Source organism: Pongo abelii, chromosome 15, assembly GCF_028885655.2.
Source record: "Pongo abelii isolate AG06213 chromosome 15, NHGRI_mPonAbe1-v2.0_pri, whole genome shotgun sequence".
In the NCBI taxonomy this organism is placed as follows: domain Eukaryota; kingdom Metazoa; phylum Chordata; class Mammalia; order Primates; family Hominidae; genus Pongo; species Pongo abelii.
This window is the reverse complement of record NC_072000.2, coordinates 68,712,167-68,733,125: the sequence shown is the minus strand read 5'-3', so window position 1 is coordinate 68,733,125 and position 20,959 is coordinate 68,712,167. Positions and strand designations below refer to the sequence as shown.

Below are 20,959 nucleotides of genomic sequence, written 5' to 3'. Positions count from 1 at the left end.
ATTTCAAGAGCCATGGAAATTATCATAAATTTTGATCCAATATCATCTCTCCTGCAAATTTATTCTTTTAAAAAAATCATCCAAAATTAGGAGGAAACTTTTATGCATGAGGACATTCAATGCAATCATTATTTATATATCAGAAAAATTAGAAACTGCCAAAATATATAAAATAGAAGGTGATATGGTTTGGCTGTGTCCCCACCTAAATCTCATCTTAAATTGTAGCTCCCATAATTCCCATGTGTCATGGGAGGGACCCAATGGGAGGTAACTGAATCATCATGGCGGGTCTTTCCCATGCTGTTCTCATGATAGTAAGTTTCATGAAATCTGATGGTTTTATGAGGGGTGTTCCCCTGCGCATGCTTTCTTGCCTGCCACCATGTAAGACATGCCGTTGCTCCTCATTCGCCTTCCACCATGATTGTGAGGCCTCCCCAGCCATGTGGAACTGTGAGTCCATTAAGCCTCTTTCCTTTATAAATTACCCAGTTGGGTATGTCTTTATTAGAAGCATGAGAACAGACTAAAACAGAAGGATAAAGGGAGCAGCAATACAGTCAGGTATTGTTTAAGGACTTGATGCTTATTAACCTAACTTATGAGTGAGTCTTCCACGAGATGTAACCCAAGCATCAAAATCTGTACCCTTAACCACTATAACATACTGCCTCTTAGTAGGTAAGTCAATTCACACACATTGGCTTGATGGAAAACTATGCTACCATTAAAAATTATAATTATGAAGATTATAATAACTTGAAAGTATATATGATATTATGTTTAAAAGAACATACAGGCTGGGCACGGTGGCTCAGGCCTATAATCCCAGCACTTTGGGAGGCTGAGGTGGGCAGATCACCTGAGGTCAGGAGTTCAAGGTCAGCCTGGCCAACATGGTGAAATTCTATCCCTACCAAAAATATAAAAAATTAGCCAGGCATGGTAGCACATGCCTGTAGTGTCAGCTACTCAGGAGGTTGAGGCAGGAGAATCACTTGAACCCGAGAGGCAGAGGTTACAGTGAGCCGAGATTGTGCCACTGCACTCCAGCTTGGTTGATGGAGCAAGACTCCGTTTCAGACAAACAAACAAACAAACAGTACATACATAATTGTTCAGAAGCTAAAAATTCTAATTATGGACAGATAAACTCTGGAAAACAGTGCAGTTGACTGGTGGGAAGTGCTGGGCATGTTGTACAGTGGTTAAGGCACAAGCCTTGGAGTTAAACAGACCTAGGTTCTAATATCAGTTCTACCTAGGAACTGTAATGTCATCTCCTAGGTATGGTACGTAATCCCCAACAAACTATTTAACCTCTGTGAGCCTTAATTTCTTCATCTGTAAAATAGGGATAAGGTTTCTTCTTCTGGAAGTAGGGCTTTTAATCACCTGACATCATTTAAGTGTACCGTTGCCATCCATCTTCACCCTTTTCTGCTTTCCTCTCACGGCTGTAGGCTTTCCTCCCAAGTGCCATGCACTGGGTTAAGATACACTGTCTCATCTACTTCTGTATAATAACTCTGTGAATTAAATGCTATTACTATCCCTATGCTCTATCTTGGTATTTGAAATCAATTTTTTTCTTCTGTGCAGATACCTCAATGCAATCAATATTTAATTCTATTATAGTAAGTAAACCAACTGACCACAGGAAGCCTGAAAATAAAAAGTTGTAATTTTTATTTTTAGAATCACACCATAAACTCCATACTTTTTTTTTTTTTAAGGCGGAGTCTCGCTCTGTCGCCCAGGCTGGAGTGCAATGGTGCCATCTCGGCTCACTGCAACCTCTGCCTCCCAGGTTCAAGCAATTCTCTTGCCTCAGCCTCCTGAGGAGCTGGGATTACAGGAGTGTGCCACCACGCCGGGCTAATTTTTGTATTTTTAGTAGAGACGGGGTTTCACCATGTTGGTCAGGCTGGTCTCGAACTCCTGACCTCATGATCCACCCGCCTTGGCCTCCCAAAGTGTTGGGATTACAGGCATGAACCACCTTGCCCGCCAAAATCCATACTTTTAAGCCTTCGATTGGTTTGTTTTTGTCAATCTGAGTAACTGATTTCCTTCTAAGGAACAGTCTACCTTATACCACTGTGTTCTAGTATGTTTAGTGCATCTTTAACTAGTAAGCCTGTCTTATTATCTATTCTTATCAATTAAGAAAGTAGGCCAGGCACAGTGGCTCACACCTGTAATACTAGCACCTTGGGAGGCTGGGGTAGGCAGATCACCTGAGGTCAGGAGTTCAAGACCAGACTGGCCAACATGGTGAGACCCCATCTCTACTAAAAATACAAAAATTAACTGGGCGTGGTTGTGGGCGCCTGTAATCCCAGCTACTCAGGAGGCTGAGGTGGGAAAATCACTTGAACCTGGGCGGTGGAGGTTGCAGTGAGCCGAGATTGCACCACTGCACCCCAGCCTGGGTGACAGAGCCAGACTCCAACTCAAAAAAAATAGAAAAGAAAAAAGAAATTAAACAAATCTTTTTGCCAGATTAGCAATAAGCCTCAGAAGAGGAAATACCATTAAAAAAATGTAATAAGCCAAAGTGCCAAAAATGTCTAATAAGTTTCATTTGGAAATAGTAAGAATCTTCAAACCTTCTAAGTCCACAGCTGGCTTTAAACCCTTTTGCTTGCTACCATAGAAACATTTCATGCTCTGGCTGCCCTGTTGTGAAATACAGTCCCAAAATAACACTGATGTTGTATATTATGATGGCTTTACAGGAACAAGAGTTTTTAAATTATTTATTTGGTTCTTTACAAAACTACTATCCAGATACATTTATTCTATCCATAAGATGTTTTTCCAACTGCTTGATTGTATACAGGGTTTTGCATTTTGAAAACATCCTGCAGCAACAACTTAATTACTCTACCCAGCATTCCTAACAGCTAAATCATTGGGTTGGTTCCACACGTACTGGGGAGGGCAGCCTGGCACGTGGAAAGTTCCATGGCTTGCAAAAGGTCACCAAGGCTGAGAGGCATTGTTCTGCTCTGTACTCTGAGTTCCCAGATTCTTGCCCTGGTGTACACCTCTGCGCCACTTCTGCCTAAAGCTAAAGCATTTATATTCTTTATAAGTAGCCTAAGAAACCTTGGATTTTTTCCTGTGATGTGGAATGCCACTTTGGCCAAATATATTAATTTTTTTAATTCTTAGATTTTTTAAATCGGATGCTTACAAGCCCTTTAGCAAGAACTTTGTAAGCATAAAAAGCATACAAACAACAACTATATCTGTACCATTCAAGATGGTTGCCACTAGCCACATGTGGCTACTGAGAATGTGTCTAGTATGAATTGAGATATAGGTATAAAATAGACACCAGACTTACTACAAAAAAGTAACATATCTCATTAATAACTTGCTAATATCAACTACTGTTGCAGTGATAATATTTTTTGCATCATTGGGTTAAATAAAAGACACTACTAAAATTAATTTCACGTGTATCTTTTTACATTTTTAAGATATGTTTACCAGAAATTTAAAATTACATACATGGCTTTCATTATCTCATTATTGTGCAATGCTAGTCTGTATCAGTTGGAATATTTTGTTGCTGGACTACACATATAAATTACCCAGTGAGCTTTAAAAACTGACACACTCTTCCCATGTAAAATGTCTTAGTATATCTCAAAGATTTAAAAATTTCCATCATCTCTTTATCCTAGACAAAAGTTACTTTTAATACTGGCAGTGATAAAACTCTAAAGCACACTATAAAGCCTTACTTACACCATATAGCTTTTGGGTTTCTTTTCCAGTGAGTTTTTTTCCAAGTAACGGGATAAGTAGTACAATAATGCCATGAGGAAATTATCAAGATTCTTATTCCTATGGGGAGATTTGAAACAACAAAAAAAGAGTCAATGCTAACCTATTTCAAATGTAAGATTTCTCATAAAAAATATATGAGCACACAACACAAGAATAAGTAGAAAATCATGTTATCATGCCTATCAAAGAACTAATTTACCACTTAAAATTATATCTACTATATATTTAAAAATTTAAGAAATCTGGTTTTTGTAAGTAAAACTTTTGGAGAGGTCAGACACTAAATTCTTATAGTTGTGCTTACTAATTAATTTTCATTTTTAAAAAGTTATTATACAATATATTTCCATTGTTTAAAAAATGTAGAGAAATGTATCAAGTAAAAAGTTCTCTCCTCCTACCTCTGTCACCATCCTACTCCCTAGTGGTAACCACTATTAAGAGTTTGGTATGGGCCAGGCACAGTGGCTCATGCCTGTAATCCCAGCACTTTGGGAGGCCAAGGCGGGTGGATCACTTGAGGTCAGGAGTTCGAGACCAGCCTGGCAAAACCCCATCTCTACTAAAAATTACAAAAATTAGCCGGGTGTGGTGGTGCATCCCTGTAATCCCAGCTAGCTGGGAGGCTGAGGCAGGAGAATCACTTGAACCCAGGAGGTGGAGGTTGCAGTGAGCTGAGATCGTGCCACTGCACTCCAGCCGGGGCAAAAGAGCAAGACTCCATCTCAAAAAAAGAAAAAAAAAGAGTTTGGTATGAATCCTTTCTAAACTTTCTAAAACATAGACAATCACATGTAACATCCTCCTCCACCAACATATATACATGTACATGAATATATGCCTTCAAAATGTTTTTTGGTAATAAGTGGGGTAATACTATATATACAATTCTTTGCAACTTGCTTTTGTCCCTTTTCTGTGTAGCATAAACCTCTTTCTATGATATTATATGTAGATTTCCTTCTTTCTTTTAAAGAGCTGAATAGAATATTCTATACCTCATATTTAACTAGTCTTCTATTGTGGGTATTTAGCTGTTTTTTTTAATATTATAGACAGAAGTGAAATTGCTACCACAGAGTGTATGTGCCTTGCTCTCCAAAAGGGCTGCACTGATTTACAATGTTCTCTCATTTGTATTTAACTAGAAGTCACTGTTTTCTTTCTAAATATTTTTCAAGACTTTTGCTGCCTTCTTTGTGGCCCCAAATGGAAATTATTTCTCTGGCATTGCTTTATTGAACTATCCCTAAAGAGCAGGATGAGGGTGAGCATTACAGATTTTCTTGTCAAGATATTAATAACTCCCTGTCTCAGGCTGGGTTCCCCCAGCAACAGACACTGGGCCAAATACTTGAAAGTGAACAGTTTAGTTGGGAGTGATCTCAGGAAACATCAGTAGGAAAGTGGGGAAATGAGACAGGAAAGGAAAGGAAGCCAACAAAGAGGGTGTTAACAAGTAAGCGGAGTTCAGTCCTGCGGTGACTCTGGGAGACAGTGTAGAAAACATCTCAAGAGTCTACCTATCAACTCCTCCACCAGCAGGGCACTGAATGAGGGCTGCTTCTAGGGCACTGATTCCCTAGCTCCGAACTTGCCCTGCAGTCAGGCTGAGTGTGTGCCTGTGGTGGAATGAGGCCTTCAGGCTGAGTCTCAGGCAGTTGCCACAAGCAGCCTGTATGTGTGTGCAGAGGGAATGGGGAGGGGTGCAAATGGCATCGGGCACCCAACTCTCACTGAGCATTCGTGGTGCAGGGCCACGTGAGGCACAGCCACGCATAGCCATACAAAGGGGACACAATTACACAATTACTTCCCAATTTTGTAGCTGAGGAGACCGAGGCTTACAAAGGTCAAGAAACTTACCCAGAGTCACACACCTAGCACATCCTGGGGCTGCCAAATATAACTAGTAGAGAAAAGTGATCTTCAGTAAATGGGTATATCTTTTTTTTTTTTTTTTTTTTAGAGGGAGTCTTGCTCTGTCGCTCAGGCTGAAGTGCAATGGCACGATCTTGGCTCACTGCAGCCTCTGCCTCCCAGGTTCAAGCAATTCTCCTGCCTCAGCTGCCAAAGTATCTGGGATTACATGTGTCTGCCACCACGCCTGGCTAATGTTTGTTTTTTTTTTTTTTTTTGGTCTGAGACAGAGTCTTGCTCTGTCACCCAGGCTGGAGTGCATTGGCGCAATCTCAGCTCACTGCAACCTCCGCCACCCAGGTTCAAGTAATTCTCCTGCCTCAGCCTCCCAAGTAGCTGGGATTACAGGCGCCCACCACTACACACAGCTAATTTTTGTATTTTTAGTAGAGATGGGGTTTCACCACATTGGCCAGTCTGGTCTCGAACTCCTGACCTTGTGATCCGCCTGCCTCGGCCTCCCAAAATGTTGGGATTACAGGCGTGAGCCACCGCACCTGGCCAGTAAATGGGTATATCCTTTAACTATTATATAAAAATAGCACAGTCCATGTGAGACTCTGACAGCATGCTCTCCATACTACTTGCCCTGGGATTTTCTTTGGGGTTCCCATGACTTCTGGCTTCCTCTCCCTGACTCTTTGGTCGCAGTCTTTGTGACTAGGTCCTGAGAGGATGGCTTGCATAGAGCCAGCCTCATGCTCTTCCTCTAAAAATTAGATTTGTCATCACTTATCAGATGAAGTTACTGAAAAATAAAGGATAAAAGATCTAAAATGCCTCATAAGCAATAGATACCTCATAAATGTTGTAAAAGAACAGATCCGCTGCATCTCAGTATCTTGTAGCAAAAGCAAAGCAACAACTGAAAAGAGAAAATGAACAATTGAGAGAGGGACAAAGAGCTGCCTTAGAGAGGCACACAAGATATGTTTACGTATGGATGTTATATATAGATGGGTGGATGTTTATGTATGGATGTATGGATGGATGTTTATGTATGCATGTACAGATGGATGTTTATGTATGCATAAAGAAACAGTTACTCACATTTAACATCATCCAGTGTAATGGTGCCCTGTTGACCTCGTTTCTCTACAGCTTTAGCTGACTTATCATCTTTTGCAGCAAGTCTTTTATCTGTCAACCTGTTTTGGAATATAACAGTTTCTAGTAGTGTTTTAATATATTTTAGTTGTATTTAATCTGTCCTGAAGTGCAGGACGCATTTATTAAAAAGTAATAAGAGCCTGAGTGTCATACATGGGTTTTGTTTGATGTAAGATCATTTTGGAATGCTTTTTATTAAACATTTTATTTACTATGTTAAGGCAAGAGGGATGTTCACTGCCTGATATAAAATGTAAATACAAATACCTTCCAAAATAGATCATTTAAATCATCTGTTCTGGTGTACCTATCATTTTCAAATTTTAAAAAACTGTAAAAAGTTGAAGATGTGCTAACAGCCAAGTTAACAGGATACATTTATCGGGACTATCGTAATTCCCACCATAATTCTGAAACAGTGCATGTTCTTTCTTTGATGGGTATTCGCATTGCGACCTAGAATAACAGGAATGGTATTTTTGTAGTTTGTAAAGGCTGAAGCCATTCCACTGAGAGATGCTATCAGCAACTCTGGCATGATTGGGAAGTTAATCTACCTGTCTGAAGCTGGACCATCAATTTCTGCAAAGTGAACTGCTTTGCCTTTCTTTCCTTTTTCCTTGACTTCTACTGCAGGTGTAAAACTGCAATAAAAATGAGATAATTAGGGACTTCACCTTTTCCAGGGGAAAACAAGTCAAATCATATCATAGCTCATAATCTTTGGACTAGCATATATTATCAGCAGAGGCTGAAGATAATCTGAGACACAGCCGTGTTCAATTCATCTATTTATATATGGAACACTTATCTAGAGAAAAAAATTAAAACTTCAGACTTTACATTCAGCCTCTAACCATCAGCAATCTCCAGAATACCACCACACACAGAATATCTGAAAAATATTGTAGTAACTTCGTAAGAAACAGAAAGCTCTTGGTAAGTTTGAAAAGATTATTTATTAAGGCACTTGTTATATGACAAGTGCTTTTAGGCACAATCTCATTTAACCCTCATGGAAACTCTAACACAAAATATGATCACTATCTTTACATACAAGAAAAATGGAAACTTAAAAAGAAATTAAGTGACTTGACTAAAATAACAGCAACTGGCAGTCATGAGTGGTGCCCAGGTTCTTAGCCACAGAGCCAAGTGCTGAGCCATCAGACAATCCTGCCTCCCAAACAGCAATCTCAGTATTCACTGCTGTGGACTCTTCTAAAGGCCTCAGCCATCTCCATCTCCAGGTAGGTTTCAGGACCTTTTACTTAACTCAGAGTTTCTTAGCATGTTGTACAAGCACTACTAAGCCGTAATGAGTTTGACTAACAAAGGAACCCAATTAAACAACAAACAAATCTATACTGACGATCTACTATGTGTTAGGAATTGCTATGACATTGAAAATAAGATGGTTTCTGATCAGAGTCATTGAACAGACTCTCGAGAGTCTCAGCAAACGCTAACAGAAAAACAGAGAAAAGTGTTTTGAAGACTAACAGGACAAGGTTCCTGCCTTATAAATAGTACATTTTCTGGGAGAACTGTGGTGTCTGCCAAACCCATTGTGGGTTATAACAATGCCACATTGATAACACAATGCCGAAGTTTACCCTCTGCCCAAAGTTATGTGTCCCTCTGTTAAGCTGAGATGCAGATGCAGTAATAGAAGCACTTCCCCTCAACTTTATTCATTCTCTAAATGTGGATATCAATCATGAGAACTTTATTATTTCCTTGGTAAATCCCACAAAGAAATTTTGTTAAAGAAATACCTCCCCATGAGAGTATTAAAGTCAGCTTGGTACTTTCTTCTTCTTCCAGGAGTTTCTCCAACTGCCTGGCAATATTCATGTTGTAGGTTAGCTGCCAAAAGCATGTACATAATATTACCTCAAGGGAATGATTTTTTTAAATTTTTCCACTGTTCTTTTCTTTTTTTTTTTTTTCTTTTAAGATGACTGGCACCAAGTTGGCCAGTGATGATTTCTAAGCTTTTCATTCTTTCTGGTGCTGCTCTTATCACTGGTCTCCAAGAATTGGGTATTCATGGGGAAGGGTGTGCTAAAATACTGGGGATGGAGGTGTGCAGGGAAAAAGAAATGGAAAGATACCAAATGTTGATGGGAGGATTGCCTGAGCCCAGAAAGTGGAGATTGCAGTGAGCTGAGATTGCACCACTGCACTCTAGCCAGCCTAGGTGACAGAGTGAGACCCTGTCTAAAAATAAAAAAGTGAGGCCGGGCACGGTGGCTCACGCCTGTAATCCCAACACTTTGGGAGGCCGAGGTAGGCAGATCACCTGAGGTCAAGAGTTTGAGACCAGCCTGACCAACATGGAGAAACTCCATCTCTACTAAAAATACAAAATTAGCCAGGTGTGGTGGCCCATGCCTGTAATCCCAGCTACCTGGGAGGCTGAGGCAGGAGAATTGCTTGAACCCGGGAGGTGGAGGTCGCAGTGAGCCAAGATCACACCATTTCATTCCAGCCTGGGCAACAAGAGTGAAACTCCGTCTCAAAAAAAAAATAGTAATAAAATAAAATTAAAAATAAAATCATAAAATCATAGAATTTGGGGGTTATTGGAAGAAAAAAAAATATCATCTAGTATAATGCTGTCATTTTACTGATGGAGAACTAGGGCTTGGAGAGGCTGACCCATGTCCCAGTGTTAGAAACTGGTAGATAGTGCCTGCCCTTAGCCAATAGTCTGGCATTTACTGCTAAGCTTTTAGTCTTTATGCTCTGACCTCTGGACACACCTTCTCTACTTCACACTTGTCTGAATGGCTTTCACTTCACTGAAGTCATTCTCTAGCTTGGCTGGTAAGACAGGTTCCACTTGGTGAGTGAGTGCTCTGCCATAGCCCTGAAAGCAGCCTATGCTCACAATGCATTTGGAATCACCAACAAGCAACACTAGTAATAACTGAAATTTTTTTTTTTTTTTGAGACTGAGTCTCACTCTGTCACCTAGGCTGGAGTGGCATGATCTCAGCTCACTGCAACCTCTTCATCCCGGGTTCAAGCGATTCTCCTGCCTCAGCCTCCCAAGTAGCTGGGATTACAGGTGCCTGCCACCACATCCTGCTAATTTTTGTATTTTTAGTAGAGATGGGGTTTACCATGTTGGCCAGGCTGGTCTCAAACTCCTGACCTCAAGTGATCCATCCACCTCGGCCTCCCAAAGTGCTGGGATTACAGGTGTGGGCCACCGCGCCCAGCCAATAATTGAAAATTGCGCTGTGAATTGAACCTCTGATTGGTGCCCAAACCACAGTCTGGGCTAGCTAGCCTGTACCCTCCTACTATCTCCAGAGTACAAGGTGGATGTAGTTCCCTAATATTACAATATAATCATGTCATTCCCCTTGCCTTGAAGTAAACAGGAAAGAAATTCATATTTTCTCTCTAGAATCCATCACGTAAATGCAGAGGGCTGGACCACTCTTGGCTTCCACACAAGTTAGACCTCTTTGATGGTTCTCAGAGAGTCTTCTCTCAGGCCATGACAAAAGAGTAGGGTTTCCTTGGTTTTATGTCCTCAGGGGAGTCCATGACCTCGGCAAACATTCAGGTAGACTGCTGGTTCTCTCCCAGCTTTGGAATAGGGGCACTTGAAGCAAGAAGGGAAAAGATAGCAGGTACTATGTCAGAGAGAAAAGTCTGCCTCGTGGGCCAACCTAGAGGATGCCTGTGAGTAAAGGTATTATCTCTTTACCAAATAAGAAATGGGCATGCATGCTGATGAACTATACCAGCACCCTCCTTTACTTCTCACGAGGCATTATTATTTCATTTTATAGATTAAGGAGCTGAGAATTATTGAGGCTAAGTAACAACATGACAACTGATAACCATCTAGTAAGGGGCAGAGCTAGGATGTAAACCCAGGTCTCCCTTCAAACCATTCTCCACTGCTCTTCCTTAACTACCTATTAATAAATAATGGCCACCCTTTCCCTGGCATTTCTTGCATGGAGGTTATGGGTATCCTGTTGTATTCTGATAGTCATCCCCATCAGGGTACAATCTGCAAACGTGAGGCAAGACTTGCCTATGAGTAGGGAGCTAGGTTGTCTCTGAGGGTAAGATTTCCTGTGTCATTTGACCAGGAGAGAGGTCAGGAAGTTCAAGCTGGGGGAGGGAAAGGGATCATCTTTTCTTTATCTGAGCTTCAGAATACCTAGAAGTCTAGCACTCCTCTTGGCTAGTGGGTATAAAAGTTGGCCTACCCCAGGTGGAAGAGGACTAAAACCTCAGAACTTTCAGGGTCTTAAGTTGATGGAATAAAACTTGATGCCCCTGACATCAAGATGTTACTTTGTGAAACAGATTGTCTGGATTCAGGACACTCCATTTTCCGTCCCTCTCTCTGGCTACAATTTATTGGTCTCCTTCTAAGGCTCCTTTTCCGAGGCATGTTCCTTCCCTAAATGAGGGCCCTCTCAGAGCTTCACATGGTTATTCTTCTCATTCCCTCTGAATAATTCCATCTACTTAACTAGCACCAATAACACACAAATTTATATTCAAGGCTCAGATCTCTCTGCAGACTTATAAAGTGACACATCAGTCTACTGAACACTGTCAATCAGCTGTCTTAGAAGCATCTCAAACTCAGTCTGTCCAAAATAAACACATTCCCCCTTTACCGTGTATTCCCACCTCCTGTTTCCCCCATCTCAGTAAATAAGTACCACCATCAAACCAGGTGCTCACGCTGGAAAATGGTGTCTTCCTTGATTCCTCCATCACCCTCACCCCTCATGGCTCACTAATCACTAAATTCTTTAATCTTTTCAAGCTACTTCCCTCTCTTTCCACTGCCACCATCCTAATTTTAGCCATCTGTCAACTGAGTTTCTGCAACTGCTTCTTAACTGATCTCCTTGCCTCCAGTCTTATCTCCCCCCAAACAATTTTCCATCTTTGAGCCAGTCATCTTTCTTTCTTTTTTTTTTTTTCTTGAAATAAGGTCTCACTGTTGCTCAGGCTGGAGTGCAGTGGTGCCATCACGGTCACTACAGCCTCAACCTCCAGGGCCCAGATGATTCTCCCACTTCAGCCTCTCAAATAGCTGGGACTACAGCTGTGCACCACCATGCCTGGCTAATTTTTGTATTTTTTGGTAGAGATAGGGTTTTGCCATGTTGCCCAGGCTGGTCTCAAACTCTTGAGCTCAGGCCATCTGCCTGCCTCGGTCTCCCAAAGTGCTGAGATTACAAGCGTGAGCCACTGTGCCTGGCCCAGCCATTTTTCTAAGATGCAGTTTTGTTTTGTTTTGTTTTTGTGACAGATTCTAGCTTTGTTGCCCAGGCTGGAGTACAATGGCATGATTTCAGCTCACTGCAACCTCCGCCTCCTGGGTTCAAGCGATTCTCCTACCTCAGGCCTTCCAAGTAGTTGAGACTGCAGACAGGTATCACCATGCCCAGCTAATTTTTGTATTTTCATTAGAGATGGGGTTTTGCCATTTTGGCCAGGCTGGTCTTGAACTCCTGACCTCAGGTATTTCCTCGCCTTGGCCTCCCAAAGTGCTGGGATTACAGGCGTGAGCCACACACCCGGGCCTAAGATGCAATTCTAATCACAGGTGACTTCTCTGCTTTGATGACTCCCCTGTGCCATCTAAATAAAGTTCCAATTCCTCACCACAGTATGCAAGATCTTTTATAATCTGGCCCTGGTTTAAATCTACTTTGTCTAGGACCATATACCCAGCCTAATGAACCACCCGCAGTCCCCACATTATGGCCCATGCCCTTGCGGGTCTGGGCTTTGCCTATGTTCCGTCTCCCTAGAATGCACTCTCTTCCTCCCCAAATCAAATGGCCCTTTACCTTGCCAATTCCTATTTTTCCTCAGGTCGTAGCTTAGATATCACCTTCCTTGGGAAGCCTTCTCTGTCTCCTCTATCCACTGGACTTCAGGAAATCCAGGTCCCATATCTGGATCAGGCTGCTCTGATGAATGCAACTTTCCTCAGCCCTGGTGCCCAGCCCAGTGTGGCAGTGGCAGCAGTTCCTGGTAAGCGAGCCCAAAGCAGAGCAGCAATCTCAGGGAAAAAGAGTTTGGTTCTACAGCACCACTAACAACAGACTCTCCTTTCCATAGTAGCCTGGAAGGGTCTGGTTTCTTTTCAGTAAGAAGGGCAGCATGGATATCCCTGCCAGTACCTCCAAATGCCCAAGCTGTCTGCATTACCTCCTTCCCACCACTCAGTGGAAAAGCTGCAGCTCTCTCTTCCAACCCCGACCTCTGATCTTGATCCCAGTCCCACCTTCCTTCCTCTGTTTATTTTTTCTGCCATAACAAAGTCACTCAAGATTTTCCTACCTTTAAATCAAAACTAACAAAAATCCCCAAAACCTTCCCTTAGTCCCAGATCCACTAAAGGCTACTATGTCTTTCTTTTCTTCATTCACTGGTAAACCTACTGATAAGAGTACTCTATTTTGGGCCGGGCACAGTGGCTCACACCTGTAATCCCAGCACTTTGGGAAGCCGAGGCAGGCGGATCACCTGAGGTCAAGAGTTTGAGACCAACCTAGCCAACATTGTGAAAACCCGTCTGTACTAAAAATACAAAAATTAGCCAGCTGTGGTGCCACGTGCCTATAATTCCAGCTACTCAAGAGGCTGAGGCAAGAGAACCACTTGAACCCGGGATGGGGAGGTTGCAGTGAGCCGAGATTATACCATTGTACTCTAGCCTGGGGCAACAGAGTTAGACTCCATTTCAAAAAAAAAAAAAAGACCAAACAAACAAAAAAAGCAAGAGTACTCTATTTTGGGGGTTTTGTTTTTTGAGGCAGGGTCTCACTCTGTTGCCCAGGCTGGAGTGTAGTGGCAGGATCATGGCTCACCACAGCCTCAACTTTCTGGGCTGAAGTGATCCTCCCACCTCAGCCTCCCAAGTATCTGGTACCACAGGCACACACTACCATGCTCAGCTAATTTTGTCCATTTTTGGTAAAGACAGTGTCTTGCTATGTTGCCCAGGCTGGTCTCAAACTCCTGGGCTCAAGTGACCCTCAACCTCGGCCTTTCAAAGTTTTGAGATTACAGGAGTGAGCTACCATACCCAGCTGAGTACTCTATTTTTGCTAGTTTTTCATCTTTATCTCAGATTCTCACCTGTAACTACTGTCATCTGATGTATACCCTACAGCCTTCCTGAAGCTGCTTCTCACCTAGTCCCTATGGATCCCTAACTTGTTAAATCCACAGGCCTCTTTGCGGTGTTTGCCCTCCTCAGAACTCTCCAGCCTGTGACACTGCTGACCCCTCCCTGCCCAATCCTCCTTCTTGGAGAACCTTCTTTTGCCCCTGAGGCCTATGTGTATCAGGGTTTTTCCTCTGACCTTTCTAATCATTCTTTCTCTTTTTTTTTTTTCTTTCACCCAGGCTAGAGTGCAGTGGCATAATCTCAGCTCACTGCAACCTCTGCCACCTGGGTTCAAGAGATTCTCCTGCCTCAGCCTCCTGAGTAGCTGGGATTACAGGCGCCCGCCACCGCACCTGGCTAATTTTTATATTTTTAGTAGAGACGGGGTTTTACCATCTTGGCCAGGCTGGTCTTGAACTCCTGACTTCATGATCCACCACCTAGGCCTCCCAAAGTGCTGGGATTACAGGCGTGAGCCACTGCCCCCTGCCCATTCTTTCTCTGTCTTTGGCCAATTCCTCTTTCTTTGCCTGTCTCCTATTCTTGAGACCAGTATGAAGATATCTATCAAAGGCTTAAAATGTGTACAATAATTAAGACATATCAAGCCAATTGTAATGTACAAACCTTATTTTACAGACTGATTGAAACAAACTTAAAAAATATCAGACAACAGGGGACATTTGAATACCAACTGAATATAACTGAATATATGATATTAAGGAATTACCATTTGTATTTTTAGGTATATAAATAGTAATTCAGTTGTATCCTCCTACCCCTGTTTGTCCCCCTCCTCCTTCTCTTTCCCCTTCTTCTTCTTATTTTATATATTGGGACTCCCAACCTACATCAGTTGTGTTTTCTAAGATAGTGCTTATTCTTTGAGATACATACTGAAATATTTACAGATGATATGATGCCTGGGATTTGCTTCAAAATAATTGAGGAGCGGGGTGGACAGACGTATAGATATGAAATTGACTTTAATTTGGTACTTCTTGATGCTGTTATGGGTTTGTTGGAGTTCATTACACCATCTTCCCTACCTTTATATATTTGAAATCTTCTAATATAAAAAGTTACAATGGGCCAGGCATGGTGGCTCACACCTGTAATCCTAGTACTTTGGGAGGCTGAGGCAGGCAGATTGCTTGAGCTCAGGAGTTCCAGACCAGCCTGGGCAACATGGCGAAACCCCATCTCTACAAAAAAATACAAAAAAATTAGCTGGGCATGGTGGCATGTCCCTGTAGTTTCAGCTATTTGCTGGGGGGTGGCAGGTGGGCGCGGTGGGGGCTGAAGTGGAAGGATCGCTTAAGCCCAGGAGGTTGAGGCTGCACTGAACTAAGATCATGCCACAGCACTCCAGCCTAGGTGACAAAGTGAGACCCTGTCTCTAAAATTCTAAAATAAAATAAAAAGTTTTAAATGTTTACACACACACACACATATTTTTTGGAGATTGGGTCTCACTCTGTCACCCAGGCTGGAGCACAGTGGTGCAATCATGACTCACCACAGCCTCAATCCTCCCACCTCAGCATCCCAAGTAGCTGGGACTACAGGCGCATACCACCAGGCCCAGCTAATTAAAACTAAAATAAAATAAAATAAAATTTGTGGGAACAGAGGTCTCACTATGTTGCCCAGGCTGGTCTCAAACTACTGGGCTCAAGCAATCCTCCCACTTCAGCTTACCAAAATGCTAAGATCGCAGGTGTTAGCCACCACACCCAGCCTATTTATACTTATTTTTTTAAGTTTTTTAAATAATGCTGCAAGAAAAATAAAACTGGCAACGAAATCAAACCTGCAAGGCAGGGTACAGTGGCTCACGCCTATAATCCCAGCACTTTGGAAGCCTGAGGCAGGCAGACTGCTTAAGCTGAGGAGTTTGAGACGAGCCTGGGCAACATGGTAAAACCCTGTCTCTACAAAAATACAAAAAATTAGCCAGACGCGGTGGCATCTGCCTGTAGTCCCAGCTACTTGGAAGGCTAAGGGAGAATTGCTTGAGCCTGGGAGGCAGAGGCTGCAGTGAGCCTGGGCAATGGGAATGAAACGCTGTCTCAAAAAAAAAAAAAAATCAATCTACAAAGACTTCAGATTTTGGAATTATCAGTCACAAAATGTAAAGTAAATGTAACCAGTATGTTGAAAACACAAAATAAAAATAACGTGGTAACTCTTAACATTGGTGCACTGGTGGTCTTTGGGTATACAACTGTGGTGGAATCTTCACTTTCTGCTTTGTACATTTATATACTTGTTTTTCAGTATATATGTACAATTTTTTAATGAGGAAAAAGATATGAAATGATGGAAATGCAAAATGTTAAGAGAGTGTGTGTGTTTAGAGAGACAGAGAGGGGAAAATCAGAAGAAGATTTGGAAAGCTATACATGTATACCATAAGATGTTAACAGTTACTTGCTGGGTGGGACTGTGCTTTGTTTTTGCTTATTAGTATTTTGTAATTTTTTTTTAAGAGACGGGGCCTTGCTATGTTGTTCAGACTGCAGTACAGCAGCTGGTGCTATTCCCAGGTGTGATCATGGCATAATATAACCTCAAATTCCTAGTCTCAAGCAATCCTGTCCCCTCAACCTCCCGACTTACTGGGACTACAGGTACTCACTGATGTTTTTAACCCTTTTCCTATTCAGAAAAAAAAAAGTGTGGCTCGCTGCCAACATTCATTTAATTTTACATAAACACCCTCTTTGAGGCTGAAGCAAATCTGACTGATTTTCCACGTGAAAATAAAATACAAAACTATTCTTAGAGTTATTTCTCAACAGAACTAACATCAGAATCATCTCAATCATCAGAATTGTCTATTTCGGAAAAATCTTATTTATCAACTGAATCTTCGGCTACCAACTGTTCGAGAACGATGTTAACATCATGTGTAGGAATGCTATGTTTTCTAGGATTTGAAATTTTCAGCAATAGACAATTACTGTATTTTGTAAATGGAAATACCACTAAAAACCGAATGCTATAAACAGAATGTCTTTTGTTTCCAAAGTCAGTATACTAGAATGATGAGAAAATAATAAGGAAGGTGAGATATTTCATGGCAAAGTTATCTCGGGGCAAACGCTGTAGCTGCAAGCACCACTGGCGAGTATTCTCTAGGCAAACAAGAAAACAGTTAAATAGTATGATTTTAAATAATATATTTCATAATTTTTTTAAGTAGGTATTTCCTAGGGTTCTGGCCTCAATCATTCCACTTCCCACTCTAATTTTGCACTTGCCTTTCTCCTAAGGGCCAAACTCCTGTCTACTGGATTCTTAACCTGGGGGTCCTACAGGCAGGCACCTCGAATAGTATGCATTTAAAAAAATAAGCTTGTTGCCCTTTACCCACCCCACACACTTACTGGCTCTCCCCACCCCTGCTTATCTCTCCATTCTCCTGCCAGAGCTCATCTGGGTCCTAGTCACCTCCCTCTCGGATTGCTGCATAATTGTCTTGTCTGCCTAGTTCTAATCTCGCCCTGCTAGGTATGACAGCAGTCCCTGAACACGCCTGCTACCTCTGCAGCTTCCATCCCTATCACTGTCTACTCTCAACCACCTCTGCCTCAGCCTTGCCCCTTCATCACCAGCTGGAGTAACGAAAGTCTCCAGTAGCACTGTCTCTGACAGAAAAAGCATGTTCCAGCTCAAGAGTCCTCTCTGACTTCAAACCTATCTGTTAAAATTTGTGATGAAGCCAGGTGCGGTGGCTCACGCCCGTAATCCCTGCACTTTGGGAGGCCGAGGTGAGCGGATCACCTGAGGTCAGGAGATAGCGACCAGCCTGACCAATATGGAGAAACCCCGTCTCTACTAAAAATACAAAATTAGTTGGGTGTGGTGGCGCATGCCAGTAATCCCAGCTACTCGGGAGGCTGAGGCAAGAGAATCGCTTGAACCCAGGAGGGGGAGGTTGCCGTGAGCCAGGACCGCTCCACTGCACTCCAGCCCGAGCAACAAGAGATGGACTCCGTCTCAAAAAAAAAAAAAAAAAATTGTGATGGGATTTGCTCAGACTTTAACAGGGAACCAATACCTGTATTTCCAACGAATCCAAATACGAGCTCTGACCTAAAATATACAAGGGTCTGCCTTCCTCTACCTGAGCAGGTACATGCCCAAGGTAATCCTGATACTATAAGGCTCACCACATTGAGTTACTTAAACACAGAGCAGCTCTACCAAAAACAGGCTGGCTCACCCCCATCTGTTCTTCAATAATTCCTTTTCCAACTCCCTTAACAGCCCCCCAGTTTGTGTACTCCACATAGTCTGAGGTTTGGAGTTTTTTTTTTTTTTTTTTTTTGTTATAACTTACACATAGTAAGGTGCATAAATCTTAAAGTGTGCAGCTTGATGATTTTTTTTAATATGTATATACCCATAAAGCTACCACCCAGATCAACATATAGACCATTTCTACCACCTCCGAAGGTTTCCTTATACTGTCTCCCACTGCTACCAGTTGATAACCCCCTAAAGGTGACCACTATTTTTTATTTACTCTTATCATTAAAGTTATTTTTTGCCTATTTGTCAAAACTTTTATACAAATGTAATCATGCAGTATTTACATTTTTGTGTCTGGCCTCTTTTGCTCATGTTTTTGTATTATGTCATATAACCTACATTTTAAATCATACCATCATGTAGCTATTCTCCAAAATTAGTGGAAATCAAATCAAGCCACACTTTAAGAACAATTTGGGAACAAACAAAAAGAAACTTTAGTTTATGAATATGAATATTTCACAAACATGAAAGATATAAAACTGATAGCTGCGAACTTATTAGTAGGCTCAAACATGAAATAGCACCATTTGGGGTGGGTTGTTAGATTAGCACTGAAAATTAGTTTGAAAAATACTGTCAGCCAGGTGCGGTGGCTCACACCTGTAGTCCCAGCACTTTGGGAGGCTTAGGAGGGTGGATCACTTGGGCCCAGGAGTTTGAGACCAGCCTGGGCAACATGGTGAAAAACTGTCTCTACTAAAAATACAAAAAACAAGCCGGGCATGGTGGTCTGAGTACTAGGCTGAGATGGGAGAATCACCTAAGCCTGGGAAGTCGAGGCTGTAGTGAGCCAAGATCATGCTACTGTCCACCAGCCTGGGCAACAGGAGTGAGACTCTATCTCAAAAAAAAAAAAAATTGGCACTTAATATTTATACACACATTCTCTTATGCTTTAACATGTATTTTGACTCCTGTAACTATCTTGTCTGTCTAATCCCAAAGCTATCTCACTGTCTATCTCACACTCACTGAGGGTGATGTTTCAGGAGCCACTGGACAGAATCTTCTGCGGCAAACCTGAGATAGAAAACTGAAATTACTGCTTTGAAGTGACGGGTTACTCAGAAATACTGAAATACATATTCCATAAAATGTAAACTTTTGATTTTCACTCTAATAAAATGTTAAGCCTTTGAATTGTTTAATTAACATGAAAGACGTCATTATATTTATAATGTAACTATAAACATCTAGTGTAACTATATATGTCTGCTTAGCCAACTCCTTTCCTGACCTCCAGCACCATTTGTCCAACAGCCCAAGACGTATTAATGTGAACAAGTCATAGCAACCTGAAACACATGGCCAGTTTTGTCATGTTATTTATTTATTTATTTTTGAGATGGAGTCTCTCTTTGTCGCCCAGGCTGGAGCGCAGTGGCTCAATCTTGGCTCACTGCAACCTCCGCTTCCCAGATTCCAGCAATTCTCCTGTCTCAGCCTCCCAAGTAGCTGGGATTACAGGTGCCCGCCATCACGCCCGGCTAATTTTTGTATTTTTATTAGAGATGGGATTTCACCATGTTGGACAGGCTAGTCTCAAACTCCTGACCTCAGGTGATCTGCCCACCTCAGCCTCCCAAAGTGCTGGGATTACAGGCTTGAGCCACCACACCCGGCCACCAGTTTTGTCACTTTAATGCTGTATATGGGTGAAGGGCAATCCCAGCCACCTGATCACCCAAGTCAGACACCTAGGAGCCAATCTAAACAACTGCTTTTCCCTCTCCCTTCACATCCAATCCCCACATCCTATCAATCCTATTCAAACATCCTGTCAATCCTATCTCTTAAGTATTTCTTAAGTCCTTTGCCTTTCTATTTTTACCAACCTGGAGTTAATTCTAACTCTCGCTATTGCTTACTTGTATAATTATCTGTAATCCTACAACTAGTCTTCTAATGGATCACCTGCATCTATTCTTCCTCTGCTTGAATCTAGCAGATTCTTTGAACATGCTCAATAAATATTTGTTGAGTACCTACTTAAGAAGTTCTGTAGCTGGCTCCAAAGACCTGAGGATGAATAAGATAGTTCCTGCCACTGAGGAGCCTACTGTCTAGTTGACGGAGACAGCAAGTACCTGAAAAGGGCTTTGGCATTAGACAAATCTTGGTTCAAACTATCAGTTCTGCTACTTACTGGCTATATGACTTTGGTTCAGTTGCTTAATCTCCCTGAGCCTTGTTTCTTCATCTATAAAATGAGGATATTAATGTTCACTTTCCACAGTTGTTTTAAGAATTGGAAAAATATGCAAATATCTGGCACACAATCAGTGCACAACAGATAGTGTCTAGTATTATTAGTTTAGCTATACACTTGTAAGAGTCAGTGTCTCCTTTAATAGAGATTAGAATCAGTTTTTTCTAATTTAGTAATTTTACCTTGTGAGATTCACCATCTATTGCAGCAGGCATAATATGGTCCCATTAATGTAAACTATATTTCTCTAACTCAAAAAGGCAATTTTATAAAGTAATTAAAAACATGGACTCTGTAAATCAAACAGACCTACATTTAAATAATCTTAATCACCTCTGAGCTGTGTGATTGGGCTAAGTCACTTAATTTTCCTCAAGTCGCTGAACCCTTTGAAACCTCAGTTTCTTCATCTG

The 20,959-nt window shown here is 41.8% G+C and overlaps 1 protein-coding gene across 8 annotated transcripts in view; it reads right to left on the bottom strand.

The window, feature by feature from the left end:
• Window positions 1-20,959, bottom strand: part of PPP1R36 (protein phosphatase 1 regulatory subunit 36) — a 39,446-nt gene that overhangs the window by 17,114 nt on the left and 1,373 nt on the right. For 4 of the 8 annotated variants that reach the window (XM_054530210.1, XM_002824843.3, XM_054530208.1 and 1 more), the window contains exons 3-7: window positions 19,310-19,357; window positions 7,395-7,481; window positions 6,778-6,875; window positions 6,526-6,592; window positions 3,766-3,864 (exon numbers count right to left, since the gene is read on the bottom strand). In XM_054530210.1, coding sequence (XP_054386185.1) covers window positions 3,766-3,864; window positions 6,526-6,592; window positions 6,778-6,875; window positions 7,395-7,481; window positions 19,310-19,357 — 399 coding nt within the window. The remainder of the gene's footprint in view (window positions 1-3,765; window positions 3,865-6,525; window positions 6,593-6,777; window positions 6,876-7,394; window positions 7,482-19,309; window positions 19,358-20,959) is intronic. The other 4 variants (XM_054530207.1, XM_054530209.1, XM_054530213.1 and 1 more) reach the window with 1 other exon arrangement.